The 15,184-nt window shown below is 38.4% G+C and overlaps 1 protein-coding gene across 3 annotated transcripts in view; it reads left to right on the top strand.

Annotated features, from left to right (window-relative positions):
- The window catches only part of PCDH19 (protocadherin 19), a 150,427-nt gene that overhangs the window by 80,455 nt on the left and 54,788 nt on the right, over window positions 1–15,184 (top strand). For all 3 annotated transcript variants that reach the window (XM_047075705.1, XM_047075704.1, XM_047075703.1), the window contains one exon: window positions 237–295. In XM_047075705.1, the coding sequence (XP_046931661.1) occupies window positions 237–295 (59 nt within the window). The remainder of the gene's footprint in view (window positions 1–236; window positions 296–15,184) is intronic.

Below are 15,184 nucleotides of genomic sequence, written 5' to 3'. Positions count from 1 at the left end.
ATAGGGGATGTTTGAGTAAAGTTCATCTTGGTCTGTAAGTGAGGGCTGCTTCTACAGAGCCCTCAGAGCCCTAAGCAGGCAGCAGGCATTCCTCAGGGTGTTACCCAGCTATGGCCTTGGTTTCTGATTCATTCATTGCTTCTCATCCAGTAGAAAAATTCCTCATAAGTAGGACAGTTTGGCTCTTTCTGTGAATCATCTATGTAACATTTTTAATCTTTTTTTTCCCATTGCAGAATGAAAACTATTCCTTTGACTCCAACTATGTGAACAGCCGAGCCCATTTAATCAAAAGGTATGTTGATTCGCTTGCCTCTTTCAACAACTAAGCTTGATTTAGTATATAGAGAAAAATAGATTAAATTTTTAAATGATGCCTTTGTTTTTGGATTTTAAAATAAATGCCTATCTGCTTCAAAGATATTTGAAAAATTCAGAAAAACACTAAAAAATAAAAAATCATGGTGATTCCATTACCCCAAATAATCACTGTTGGCATTTTACCATATTTCTTTACATCAAAATGTATTCATAAACACAAATTTAAAAAAATGGGATCATATTAAAGTGTAGTTTCAGTTGATGATTTTGAAATCTAATATTAAAAAACATATACTTTCACAATCATGTTCATATCAAAATTCCTGTTGCTCTTCACTTTAAATGAAGAGAGGACTTAATGTGGAACTTTCAATGAATTTCAAGATTGCTGTTGTTTTGAAAACTTTGGAATCATTTTAAAGATATTTTAATGGAAGATAAACTAATTTCTTACCTTTTAAACAGTTTGTAGGTGAGAGAGGGAAAGAAAAGATCTTTGCATGATTTACTACTTAAAATATTTGGAAGTGTTTCAAATGTAATTGAAGTTTCAAACTTAATTCAAAGTTAAGATTTGTGTGATTGGTTGGTCATAACTTAGTTATCCATGGAACCAAAATGTATGTGAATACAGAGCTGAATACTGCCAAGGAATATTCCCTCTGTTGCAGTGGACACTAAGGTTCAGGAAGTCTCTAAGGAGGGAGAACTAAACAAACTGGAGAATTTACTGCACTGAAAAACCAGTACTGACTATTTAGATAATGCCTTTATTACTGCTTCATGCAAATATCTCTTGAATGGTCTAGTTGTTATTCTTCAACTAAAATTGAACTCTGAGTGTATTTGTTAAAAAAATATAAATAAAATAGAGAGGCAAAGCAGTGTATGTTAGAGCTACAGTAGAGAAGATGAGAAAGTTCTATTATTTTTCTGGCTCTAATCACATAAATTTACATCACCAAATGAGTAGGATTCGAAGAATGAACTGGCTGGTTGAACAAACAACTTCAATTCATATTTAATTTAATTCATGATGCACAGTAACCCCTGAAAACATGCTAGTTTTATCTATATTGGTCCCGAATTGCTTGTGACCTTGAGTGATGATTGTAAATTATCATTAATCAAAATGAATAGCCCAGCATTACCAGTCATAGCATAGTTTGGAATTTTTTTGAGGGGTTTGGAGGAATCCATCTCAAATATTATCTTAGCCTACAGAATAAAAACAAAAGCTAAGGAATTCAAAATTATCTAGTTAATAGGAAATAAAATGCCTCTTCTTGTGCAACGATTAGAGTAACTTTGCAGCAGAAATATACTTTATTTTCTGTTTTAGGACTGTTATTTCAAAGCTCCTTTTTAAAAATTCTGATAAAAATGATGACTTGACTTATCCTTACAGGTCCCCTGGGCTAGCTCTGGATACCTGGGAATTCTACAAACAGGTTAAACGATTAACGTGAGCCTGATTTTCAGAGCATAGCAAAAAGCTAAGACTCTGGGGACCCTCACTGTCTTAGGTCAGCCCTGAATATCCAATGCACAGGCAGACCAATGAGATGAAAACTTAATGTTCAAACGTTTAGTCTACAGCAGCTTTGGGACTCACTAGGAACCTCTGGTTCGGATTAGTTACTTATATAATTTTGTTTACACATGCATACACACAAATTGCACAACCTGAAATGGTTGACAGGCTTTTGGTGGAAAAATCTCCTGATGTTGCCTGAAACCCAGAATAGTGGCTTTTTACCAAGGACCACTTTGATGAAGAGGAAACATCTGAAAACTCAGGGACACATGCATTTTTGCCAGGTTCTGTTTTTGGAACCTTGAGGGATTTAGAAAACTACAAGGGCCTTGGAATTTATGGGATCAATTGAGAGTAGACAAAGAACAATACCTGGAAAGATACAGGAAATCTTGTGTGCTATGCTTTTCTGTGAACTAACCACTTTAAATGTAAAATGTGTGGAAAATGCTAAGAGAGGGTGGTAACATCAGGTGATAAAACCACGCAAACTGTGTTCAAATAGCTCACAGTGATATTTGAAAGGGGTTTCACTGTATGTGGTTTCTTGAGGATCCATTTACATGCATGGAAAAAATCTCCTACCCAGTAAATTCTGAATCTTATTATCAGTTTTAATTTTGCTATCAAGTCCTATTACTTTGCATCCAATTTTGGGTGAATTTTGAGAACTTCTTTTCCTATCCATTTTCTTTTCCTCTATTCACTTTCTAGTTATCCAAGGATGCTCCTTGGACCCTTATTTTTGGCATTATCTAGCAGTTGTTAACTTGTTCAGTTTATATTCAGGCTTCTTATTCTCTCTCATATCTATTTACCTTGGGCAAACTAACAGAAAAACAGACAGCAAGGGGGTTCCCCTTAGCCCAAATCAAGGTTAAGAAGGGGAAAGACTGTCTCTGTAAGGGAAAGGGAAAATATATGGCACGTAATCTTTGCACCATGGAATCTGGTGTTATATTTTTGTAGTTTTTGGGTTTTATAATATCACCTGAAACCTGCAGGTGTACCTAAGGCTTATGTCAGAATTCCATTTTAACAAGACAAGACGGTTCAGATTTTTTTTCTGGATGGACTTTCTTCCTGCTGTTTGCTTCCTTGCTATCTTCTGAGAGTAAGGAAAGCCCGCAGTTGCACTTTGCCCCCACTGCAACACTCTCTCTCCTCATGCTTGGTTTCTGTGTTGCTGTCTTATATCCACTCCTTAAGTGCTTTTGAAGCAATATCAAGCAGGGCATGAGGCTGTAGCTCAAAGAGAATAAAACAGGAAATGAACAAGGTACTGAAACAGTGTAGAAAGGAAAATGAACATTGGCTCCTAAATCATACATAGTGTTTTCCTTTCCCACCCAAATTGTTCTGGGGGTTTTGCAGCTCCTAGTATGATGCCTTGTCTATAACAAGTGCTGGTACATGTTTATTGAATGAATGGATGGAAGAAGTTGAGGAAAATCTCGCATTTTTTCCTTTGAAAACTAGCACTAAACTTCCCTATAAAACCAAAAATTTCTGACCTTTGATGTGCATTAGGATCACCTGGGAGGCTTATTAAATTCAGTCTTTAGCTCCCTCCCTTGAGAATCTCTAGTTTTCATACATTCCCAAGGTGACTGTGATGCAGGTAGGAGGTCCAGGAACCACTGTGGAATCATCCCTATATTCTCCAAATATAGTTACAATAATCTTTTGACTTTTACTCCCTTCTCATTCTTATTCTTACATGGCATTCCTTGAGTATGTGGTGTCATCTACTAGGAAGATGTGACCTATTTCCTTTCAGATTATTTTGTCTTTTGGAAAGATTTCCAACATATTAAGGTGTAAATACGGGTCAGAATTTGAATAATTTTATTCATGAAGAATTTTCTGAGTAACTCTTATGTTCAGAGTCTTGCTCTTCAAACAAAATCTGTTTTCAAAAAAATCTGTCCCTCTGTTGGCCACCAGCACAATAATAGAAACATTTGTATTTACAATACCATTGCAAACAGGTACCCCTAGTTTATTGTCCCAGAATCATTGTTTTACAAGTCTTTCATCGCCCAAGAGGTACACATGTAATAAAGCAAGTTCAATCAGATTTTTTATGCCTGGCATAAATTGTTCTTTGTTTTGGGTGAGTAGCCATTTACCAGGCTGTTTTACAATTTGCAGCATCTTGCTCACAGGGTCTTAAACTTCCTTTCACAAATCCATTCATTAAACCACTAAATGTCCTGACAAGATTAGAGTAAGTGGTACTTAGTTCCTCAGATGGGCAAACTGATCTTTAAGTGGCTTAACTATTCCAGGGTTTGGGGGAGGGGAGTAATACCCCTTGCATATTTTCAGAGAATACATGTATTCTTTGAGCCTTTAAAAAAGTTTTTAGTAGGGAAGATGGCGGCATAGGAGGACTCTGGGCTCACCGCGCGTCCTGCTGATCACTTAGATTCCACCTACACCTGTCTAAATAACCCAGAAAACCGCCAGAGGATTAGCAGAACAGAGTCTCTGGAGCCAAGCGCAGACGAGAGGCCCATGGAAGAGGGTAGGAAGGGTGGCGAAGTGGTGCGCGCTCCACGGACTGGTGGGAGGGAGCCAGGGCGGAGGGGCAGCCTGCCAGCCAAGCAGAACCCCCAAGTCTGTCTTGCAAAAGCTGAGGGGCCGGACGGAGTGTGTTCCGACAGCAAGCGGGACTTAGCATCTGGGAGGTCATAAGTTAACAGCTCTGCTCGGAAAGCAGGAAGGCTGGAGGACAAAGGGAGGGAGAGTTGCTGAGCCCCAGGACTACAGAGCTCAGTTTGACGGGAACAAAGGCGCTCCCGGCGCCATCTCCCTTGCCCATCCCCCAGCCAAAATCCCAAAGGGAACCAGTTCCTCCAGGGAACTTGCTTGCTCCACGCAAACACCCAACGCTGTGCTTCTGCTGAGCCACCCCTCTGGCAGCAGGTCTGACTCCCTCCTGCTGCCACAGGGCCCCTCCTAAAGTGGATCACCTAAGGAGCAGCGATCTAAGCCTGCCCCTCCTGCCCCCCTGCACCTTGCCTACCCACCCCAGCTAATACACCAGATCCCCAGCACCACAAGCCTGGCAGTGTGCAAGTAGCCCAGACGGGCCACACCACCCCACAGTGAATCCTGCCCCTAGGAGAGGGGAAGAGAAGGCACACACCAGTCTGACTGTGGCCCCAGCGGAGGGCTGGGGGCAGACATCAGGTCTGACTGTGGCCCCGCCCACCAACTCCAGTTATACACCACAGCACAGGGGAAGTGCCCTGCGAGTCCGCACCACTCCAGGGACTATCCAAAATGACCAAACGGAAGAATTCCCCTCAAAAGAACCTCCAGGAAATAGCAACAGCTAATGAACTTATCAAAAAGGATTTAAATAATATAACAGAAAGTGAATTTAGAATAATAGTCATAAAATTAATCGCTGAGCTTGAAAACAGTATAGAGGACAGCAGAGAATCACTTGCTACAGAGATCAAGGTACTGAGGAACAGTCAAGAGGAGCTGAAAAATGCTTTAAACGACATGCAAAATAAAATGGAAACATCCACGGCTCGGATTGAAGAGGCAGAGGAGAGAATAGGTGAACTAGAAGATAAAATTATGGAAAAAGAGGAAGCTGAGAGAAAGAGAGAGAAAAAAATCCAGGAGTATGAGGGGAAAATTAGAGAACTAAGTGATACACTAAAAAGAAATAATATACGCATAATTGGTATCCCAGAGGAGGAAGAGAGAGGGAAAGGTGCTGAGGTGTACTTGAAGAAATAATAGCTGAGAACTTCCCTGAACTGGGGAAGGAAAAAGGCATTGAAATCCAAGAGGGACAGAGAACTCCCTTCAGATGTAACTTGAATCGATCGTCTGCACGACATATCATAGTGAAACTGGCAAAATACAAGGATAAAGAGAAAATTCTGAAAGCAACAAGGGATAAACGTGCCCTAACATATAAAGGGAGACCTATAAGACTTGTGACTGATCTCTCTTTTGAAACTTGGCAGGCCAGAAAGGCATGGCAGATCTTCAATGTGTTGAAGAGAAAAAATATGCAGCCGAGAATCCTTTATCCAGCAAGTGTGTTATTTAGAATAGAAGGAGAGGTAAAGGTCTTCCCAAACAAACAAAAACTGAAGGAATTCGTCACCACTAAACCAGCCCTACAAGAGATCCTAAGGGGAGTCCTGTGAGACAAAGTACCAGAGACATCGCTACAAGCATAAAACATACAGACATCACAATGACTCTAAACCTGTATCTTTCTATAATAACACTGAATGTAAATGGATTAAATGCGCCAACCAAAAGACATAGGGAATCAGAATGGATAAAAAAACAAGAACCATCTATTTGCTGTCTACAAGAGACTCATTTTAGACCTGAGGACACATTTAGACTGAGAGTGAAGGGATGGAGAACTATGTATCATGCTACTGGAAGCCAAAAGAAAGCTGGAGTAGCCATACTTATATCAGATAAACTAGACTTTAAATTAAAGGCTGTTAGAAGAGATGAAGAAGGGCATTATATAATAATTACAGGGTCTATCCATCAGGAAGAGCTAACAGTTATAAATGTCTATGCGCCGAATACGGGAGCCCCCAAATATATAAAACAATTACTCATAAACATAAGCAACCTTATTGATAAGAGTGTGGTAATTGCAGGGGACTTTAATACTCCACTTACAGAAATGGATAGATCATCTAGACACAGGATCAATAAAGAAACAAGGGCCCTGAATGATACATTGGATCAGATGGACTTGACAGATATATTTAGAACTCTGCATCCCAAAGCAACAAAATATACTTTCTTCTCGAGTGCACATGGAACATTCTCCAAGATAGATCATATACTGGGTCACAAAACAGCCCTTCATAAGTATACAAGAATTGAGATCATACCATGCATACTTTCAGACCACAATGCTATGAAGCTTGAAATCAACCACAGGAAAAAGTCTGGAAAACCTCCAAAAGCATGGAGGTTAAAGAACACCCTACTAAAGAATGAGTGGGTCAACTACGTAATTAGAGAAGGAATCAAAAAATATACGGAAACAAACGAAAATGAAAATACAACAATCCAAACGCTTTGGGATGCAGTGAAGGCAGTCCTGAGAGGAAAATACATTGCAATCCAGGCCTATCTCAAGAAACAGGAAAAATCCCTAATACAAAATCTAACAGCACACCTAAAGGAAATAGAAGCAGAATAGCAAAGGCAGCCTAAACCCAGCAGAAGAAGAGAAATAATAAAGATCAGAGCAGAAATAAACAATACAGAATCTAAAAAAACTGTAGACCAGATCACTGAAACCAAGAGTTGGTTTTTTGAAAAAATAAACAAAATTGACAAACCTCTAGCCAGGCTTCTCAAAAAGAAAAGGGAGATGACCCAAATAGATAAAATCATGAATGAAAATGGAATTATTACAACCAATCCCTCAGAGATACAAACAATTATCATGGAATACTATGAAAAATTATATGCCAACAAATTGGACAACCTGGAAGAAATGGACAAATTCCTAAACACCCACACTCTTCCAAAACTCAATCAGGAGGAAATAGAAAGCTTGAAAAGACCCATAACCAGCGAAGAAATTGAATCGGTTATCAAAAATCTCCCAACAAATAAGAGTCCAGGACCAGATGGCTTCCCAGGGGAGTTCTACCAGACGTTAAAAGCAGAAATAATACCTATCCTTCTCAAGCTATTCCGAGAAATACAAAGGGAAGGAAAACTTCCAGACTCATTCTATGAAGCCAGTATTGCTTTGATTCCTAAACCAGACAGAGACCCAGTAAAAAAAAGAGAACTACAGGCCAATATCCCTGATGAATATGGATGCAAAAATTCTCAATAAGATACTAGCAAATCGAATTCAACGGCATATAAAAAGAATTATTCATCATGATCAAGTGGGATTCATTCCTGGGATGCAGGGCTGGTTCAACATTCGCAAATCAATCAACGTGATACATCACATTAACAAAAAAAAAAGAGAAGAACCATATGATCCTGTCAATCGATGCAGAAAAGGCCTTTGACAAAATCCAGCACTCTTTCCTAATAAAAACCCTTGAGAAAGTCGGGATAGAAGGAACATACTTAAAGATCATAAAAGCCATTTATGAAAAGCCCACAGCTAACATCATCCTCAATGAGGAAAAACTGAGAGCTTTTTCCCTGAGATCAGGAACACGGCAGGGATGTCCACTCTCACCGCTGTTGTTTAACATAGTGTTGGAAGTTCTAGCATCACAAATCAGACAAAAAAGGAAATCAAAGGCATCAAAATGGGCAAAGATGAAGTCAAACTTTCACTTTTTGCAGATGACATGATACTATACATGGAAAATCCGATAGACTCCACCAAAAGTCTGCTAATACTGATACATGAATTCAGCAAAGTCGCAGGATACAAAATTAATGTACAGAAATCAGTTGCATTCTTATACACTAACAATGAAGCAACAGAAAGACAAATAAAGAAACTGATCCCATTCACAATTGCACCAAGAAGTATACAATACCTGGGAATAAATCTAACCAAAGATGTCAAAGATCTGTATGCTGAAAACTCTACAAAGCTTATGAAGGAAATTGAAGAGGATATAAAGAAATGGAAAGACATTCCCTGCTCATAGATTGGAAGAATAAATATTGTCAAAATGTCAATACTACCCAAAGCTATCTACACATTCAATGCAATCCCAATCAAAATTGCACCAGCATTCTTCTCGAAACTAGAACAAGCAATCCTAAAATTCATACGGAACCACAAAAGACCCTGAATAACCAAAGTAATTTTGATGAAGACCAAAGCAGGAGGCATCACAATCCCAGACTTTAGCCTCTACCACAAAGGTGTCATCATCAAGACAGCATGGTATTGGCACAAAAACAGACACATAGACCGATGGAATAGAATAGAAACCCCAGAACTAGACCCACAAACGTATGGCCAACTAATCCTTGACAAAGCAGGAAAGAACATCCAATGGAAAAAAGACAGTCTCTTTAACAAATGGTGCTGGGAGAACTGCACAGCAACATGCAGAAGGTTGAAACTAGACCACTTTCTCACACCATTCACAAAAATAAACTCAAAATGGATAAAGGACCTGAATGTGAGACAGGAAACCATCAAAACCCTAGAGGAGAAAGCAGGAAAAGACCTCTGTGACCTCAGCCGTAGCAATCTCTTCCTCAACACATCCCCAAAGGCAAGGGAATTAAAAGCAAAAATGAATTAGTGGGACCTTATGAAGATTAAAAGCTTCTGCACTGCAAAGGAAACAATCAACAAAACTAAAAGGCAACCAACGGAATGGGAAAAGATATTTGCAAATGACATATCAGACAAAGGGCTAGTATCCAAAATCTATAAAGAGCTCACCAAACTCCACACCCAAGAAACAAATAATCCAGTGAAGAAATGGGCAAAAAACATGAATAGACACTTCTCTAAAGAAGACATCCGGATGGCCAACAGGCACATGAAAAGATGCTCAACGTCGCTCCTCATCAGGGAAATACAAATCAAAACCACACTCAGATATCACATCACGCCAGTCAGAGTGGCCAAAATGAACAAATCAGGAGACTATAGATGCTGGAGAGGATGTGGAGAAACGGGAACCCTCTTGCACTGTTGGTGGGAATGCAAACTGGTGCAGCCACTCTGGAAAACAGTGTGGAGGTTCCTCAGAAAATTAAAAATAGACCTACCCTATGACCCAGCAATAGCACTGCTAGGAATTTACCCAAGGGATACAGGAGTACTGATGCATAAGGGCACTTGTACCCCAATGTTTATAGCAGCACTCTCAACAATAGCCAAGTTATGGAAAGAGCCTAAATGTCCATCAACTGATGAATGGATAAAGAAATTGTGGTTTATATACACAATGGAGTACTACGTGGCAATGACAAAGCATGAAATATGGCCCTTTGTAGCAGCGTGGATGGAACTGGAGAGTGTGATGCTAAGTGAAATAAGCCATACAGAGAAAGACAGATACCATATGGTTTCACTCTTTGTGGATCCTGAGAAACTTAACAGAAACCCATGGGGGAGGGGAAGGAAAAAAAAAGAGGTTAGAGTGGGAGAGAGCCAAAGCGTAAGAGACTCTTAAAAACTGAGAACAAACAGGGTTCATGGAGGTGGGAAGGAGGGGAGGGTGGGTGATGTGCATTGAGGAGGGCACCTTTTGGGATGAGCACTGGGTGTTGTATGGAAACCAATTCGACAATAAATTTCATATATTGAAAAAAAAAGTTTTTAGTATTTTTAATCATAATTCCAATATAATTAATATACAGTGTTATATTAATTTCAGGTGTACAATATAGTGACTCAACAATTCTCTACTCAGTGCTCATCATGCTAAGTGTGGTCTTTTTTTTTCAATTTTGTTTTTTAAAATTTACATTCAAATTAGTTAGCATATAGTGCAAAAATGATTTCAGGAGTAGATTCCTTAGTGCTCCTTACCCATTTAGCCCATCTCCCCTCCCACACCCCCTCCAGTAATCCTCTGTATATTCTCCATATTTATGAGTCTCTTACGTTTTGTTCCCCTCTCTGTTTTTATATTATTTTTGTTTCCCTTCCGTTATGTCCATCTGTTTTGTCTCTTAAAGTCCTCATGTGAGTGAAGTCATATGATATTTGTCTTTCTCTGACTAATTTCACTTAGCATAATGCCCTCCAGTTCCATCCACGTAGTTGCAAATGGGAAGATTTCATTCTTTTTGATTGCTAAATAATACTCCACTGCATATATATACCACATCTTCTTTATCCATTCATCCATCGATGGACATTTGCGCTCTTTCCATGCTGTGGCTATTGTTGATAGTGCTGCTATAAACATTGGGGTGCATGTGTCCCTTCAAAACAGTATACCTGTATTCCTTGGATATATACCTAGTAGTGCAATTGCTGGGTTGTAGGGTACTTCTATTTTTAGGTTTTTGAGGAATCTTCATACTATTTTCCAGAGTGGCTGCACCAGCTTGCATTCCCACTAAGAGTGTGAATGAGATCCCCTTTCTCTGCATCCTCGCCAACGTCTGTTGTTGCTTGAGTTGTTAATGTTAGCAATTCTGACAGGTATAAGGTGGTATCTCATGGTGGTTTTGATTTGTATTTCCCTGATGATAAGTGATGTTGAGCATTTTTTCATGTGTCAGTTGGCCATCTGCATGTTTTCTTTGGAGAAGTGTCTATTCATGTCTTTTGCCCATTTCTTCACTGGATTATTTTTTCTGTGTGTGTTGAGTTGGGTAAGTTCTTTATAGATTTTGGATACTAACTCTTTATCTCATATGTCGTTTGCAAATATCTTCTCCCATTCTGTTGGTTGCCTTTTAGTTTTGCTGATTGTTTCCTTCATTGTGCAGAAAATCTTATTTTGATGAAATCCCAGTAGTTCATTTTTGCTTTTGTTTCCCTTGCCTCCAAAGACGTTTCATATAAGAAGTTGCTGTAGGCAAGATCAAAGAGGTTTTTGCCTGCTTTCTTCTCGATGATTTTGATGGCTTCTTGTCTGACACTGAGGTTTTTCGTCCATTTTGAGTTTATTTTTGTGTATGGTGTAAGAAAATGGTCCAGGTTCATTCTTCTGCATGTCTCTGTCCAGTTTTCCCAGCACCACTTGCTGAAGAGACTGTCTTTATTCCATTGGATATTCTTTCCTGCTTTGTCAAAGATTAGTTGGTCATACATTTGTGGTTCCATTTCTGGGTTCTCTATTCTATTCCATTGATCTGAGTGTCTGTTCTTGTGCCAGTACCATACTGTCTTGATGATTACAGCTTTGTAATACATTTTGAAGTCTGGGATTGTGATGCCTCCAGCCTTAGTTTTCTTTTTCAAGATTGCTTTGGCTATTTGGGGTCTTTTCTGGTTCCATACAAATTTTAGGATTGTTTGTTCTAGCTCTGTGAATAATGCTGGTGTTATTTTGATAGGGATAGCATTGAATATGTAGATTGCTTGGGGTAGTATAGACATTTTAACAATATTCTTTTAGTTCATGAACATGTAATGTCTTTCCATTTCTTTGTGTTGTCCTCAGTTTCTTTCATCAGTATTTTAGTTTTCAGAGTACAGGTCATTCACCTCTTTGGTTGGGTTTTTTCCTAGGTATCTTATGCTAGGTATTTTTGGTGAAATTATAATTAGGATTGTTTCTTAATTTCTCTTTCTGCTCCTTCATTACTGGTGTATTAAAATACAATAGATTTTATACATTTTCCTGTATCCTAGATTGCTTTGGGTAGTATCAACATTTTAACAAAATTTGTTCTTCATATCCAGGTTCATGGAATCTTTTTCAATTTTGTGTCTTCTTCAATTTCTGTCATAAGCTTTCTATATAGTTTTCAGTGTATAGATTTTTCACCTGTTTGGTTAGGTTTATTCCTAGGTATTTTATGTTTTTTGGTACAACTGTAAATGGGATTGATTCTTTGATTTCTCTTTCTGTCACTTCATTGTTGGTATATAGGAATGCAACCAATTTCTGTGCATTGATTTTATATCCTGAAACATTGCTGAATTCATGAATCAATTCTAGAAGTTTTTTGGTGGAATCTTTTTGGTTTTCCATATAGAGTATCATGTCATCTGTGATGTGTGAAAGTTTGACCTCCTCCTGGCCAATTTGGATGCCTTTTATTTCTTTGTGTTGTCTGATTGCAGAGGCTAAGACTTCCAATACTATGTTGAATAACAGTGGTGAGAGTGGACATCCCTGTCTTGTTCCCGACCTTAGGGGGAAAGCTCTCAGTTTTTCTCCATTGAGGATGATATTAGCATTGGGTCGTTCATATATGGCTTTTATGATCTCGAGGTATGCTCCTTCTATCCCTACTTTCTTGAGAGTTTTTATCAAGAAAGGATGCTGTATTTTGTCAAATGCTTTCTCTGCATCTATTGAGAGGATCATATGGGTTTTGTGCTTTCTTTTATTGATGTGATGAATCGTGTTAATTGTTTTGTGGATACTGAAACAGCCCTGCATCCCAGGTATAAATCCCACTTGGTTGTGGTGAATAATTTTTTTAATGTATTGTTGGATCCAGTTTGCTAATATCTTGTTGAGGATTTTTGCATCCATGTTCATCACGGAAATTAGTCTATAGTTCTCCTTTTTAGTGTGGTCTCTGTCTGGTATTAGAATCAAGGTAATGCTGGCTTCATAGAAAGAGGTTGGAAGTTTTCCTTCCATTTCTATTTTTTGGAACAGTTTCAAGAGAATAGGTGTTAACTCTTGATTAAATATTTGGTAGAATTCCCCTGGAGGGCCATCTGGCCCTGGACTCTTGCTTTTTGGCAGATTTTTGAATACTAATTCGATTTCCTTACTGGTTATGGGTGTGTTCAAATTTTCTATTTCTTCCTGTTTCAGTTTTGGTAGTGTATATGTTTCCAGGAATTTGTCCATTTCTTCCAGATTACCCATTTTATTGGCATATAATTGCTGATAATATTCTGTTGTTATAGGTTTTATTTCTGTTGTGCTCATCGTGATCACTTCCCTTCCATCCTTGATTTTATTTATTTGGGTCCTTTCCTTCTTCTTCTTGGTCAAACTGGCTAGTGGTTTATCAATTTTGTCAATTGTTTCAAAGAAGCAGCTTCTGGTTTCATTGATCTGTTCTACTGTTTTTTTTTGGTTTCAATAGCATTATTTTCTGTTCTAATCTTTATTATTTCCTGTATTCTGCTGGTTTTGGGCTTTATTTGCTGTTCTTTTTCCAGCTCCTTAAGGCATAAGGTTAGGTTGTGTATCTGAGATCTTTCTTCCTTCTTTAGGAAGGCCTGGATTGCTATATACTTTCCTCTTATGACCGCCTTTGCTGCGTCCCAGAGGTTTTGGGTTGTGTTTTTATCATTTCCATTGGCTTACATGAATTTTTTAATTTCCTCTTTAACTTCTTGGTTAGCCCATTCATTCTTTAGTAGGATTTTCTTCAGTCTCCAAGTATTTGTTACCTTTCCACACTTTTTCTTGTGGTTGATTTTGAGTTTCATAGTGTTGTGGTCTGAAAATATGCACGGTATGATCTCAATTTTTTTCAACTTACTTAGGGCTGATTTGTGTCCCTGTATATGGTCTATTCTGGAGAATGTTCCATGTGCACTGGAGAAGAATGTATATTCTGCTGCTTTACGATGAAATGTTCTGAATATATCTGTTAAGTCCATCTGGTCCAGTGTGTCATTCAAATCCATTGTTTCCTTGTTGATTTTTTGATTAGATGATCTGTCCATTGTTGTGAGTGGGGGTGTTGAAGTCTCCTACTATTATGGTAATACTATCGATGAGTTTCTTTATGTTTGTGATTAATTGATTTATATATTTGGGTGCTTCCACATTTGGCGCATAAATGTTTACAATCGTTAGGTCTTCTTTGTCTATAGAACTCTTGATTATGATATAATGCCCTTCTGCATATCTTGACACAGTCTTTATTTTAAAGTCTAGATTGTCTGATATAAGTATGGCAACTCCGGCTTTCTTCTGTTGACCATTAGCATGATAGATGGTTTTCCATCCCCTTATTTTCAATCTGAAGGTGTCTTTAGGTCTAAAGTGGGTCTCTTGTACACAGCATATAGATGGATCTTGGTTTCTTATCCATTCTGTTACCCTATGTCTTTTGATTGGAGTATTGAGTCCATTGATGTTTAGAGTGAGTACTGAAAGATATGAATTTATTGCCTTTATGATGCCTGTAGAGTTGGAGTTTCTGGTGGTGTTCTCTGGTCCTTTCTAATCCTTTTTTGCTTTTGGTCTTTTTGTTTTTGTTTTTCATATTTTCACCCCTCAGAAAGTCCCGCTTAAAATTTCTTGCAGGGCTGGTTTAGTGGTCATAAAATCCTTTAAGTTTTGTTTTTCTGGGAAACTTTTTATCTCTCCTTCTATTTTAATGACAGCCTTGCTGGATAAAGAATTATTAGCTGCATATTTTTCTGATTTAGCACATTGAATATATCCTGCCACTCCTTTCTGGCCTGCCAAGTTTCTGTGGATGTTCTGCTACAAACCTGCTCTGTCTTCCCTTGTAGGTTAAGGACCTTTTTTCCCTTGCTGCTTTCATGATTCTCTCCTTGCCTGAGTATATTGTGAATTTGACTATGAAATGCCTTGTTGATGCTTGGTTTTTGTTGACACTAATGGGAGTCATCTGTGCTTTCTGGATTTTGATATATGTGGCTTTCCCCAGGTTAAGAAAGTTTTCTGCTATGATTTCTTCATATAACCCTTCTACCCCTATTTCTCTCTCTTCCTCTTTTGGGACCCCTATGAT

Source organism: Lynx rufus, unplaced genomic scaffold (assembly GCF_022079265.1).
Source record: "Lynx rufus isolate CCGP_SWC_20201006 ecotype Redwood Valley unplaced genomic scaffold, mLynRuf1.p SCAF_14, whole genome shotgun sequence".
Taxonomy (NCBI): domain Eukaryota; kingdom Metazoa; phylum Chordata; class Mammalia; order Carnivora; family Felidae; genus Lynx; species Lynx rufus.
The sequence above is the reverse complement of the archived record's forward strand: the minus strand, read 5'-3'. Positions and strand labels throughout refer to the sequence as shown.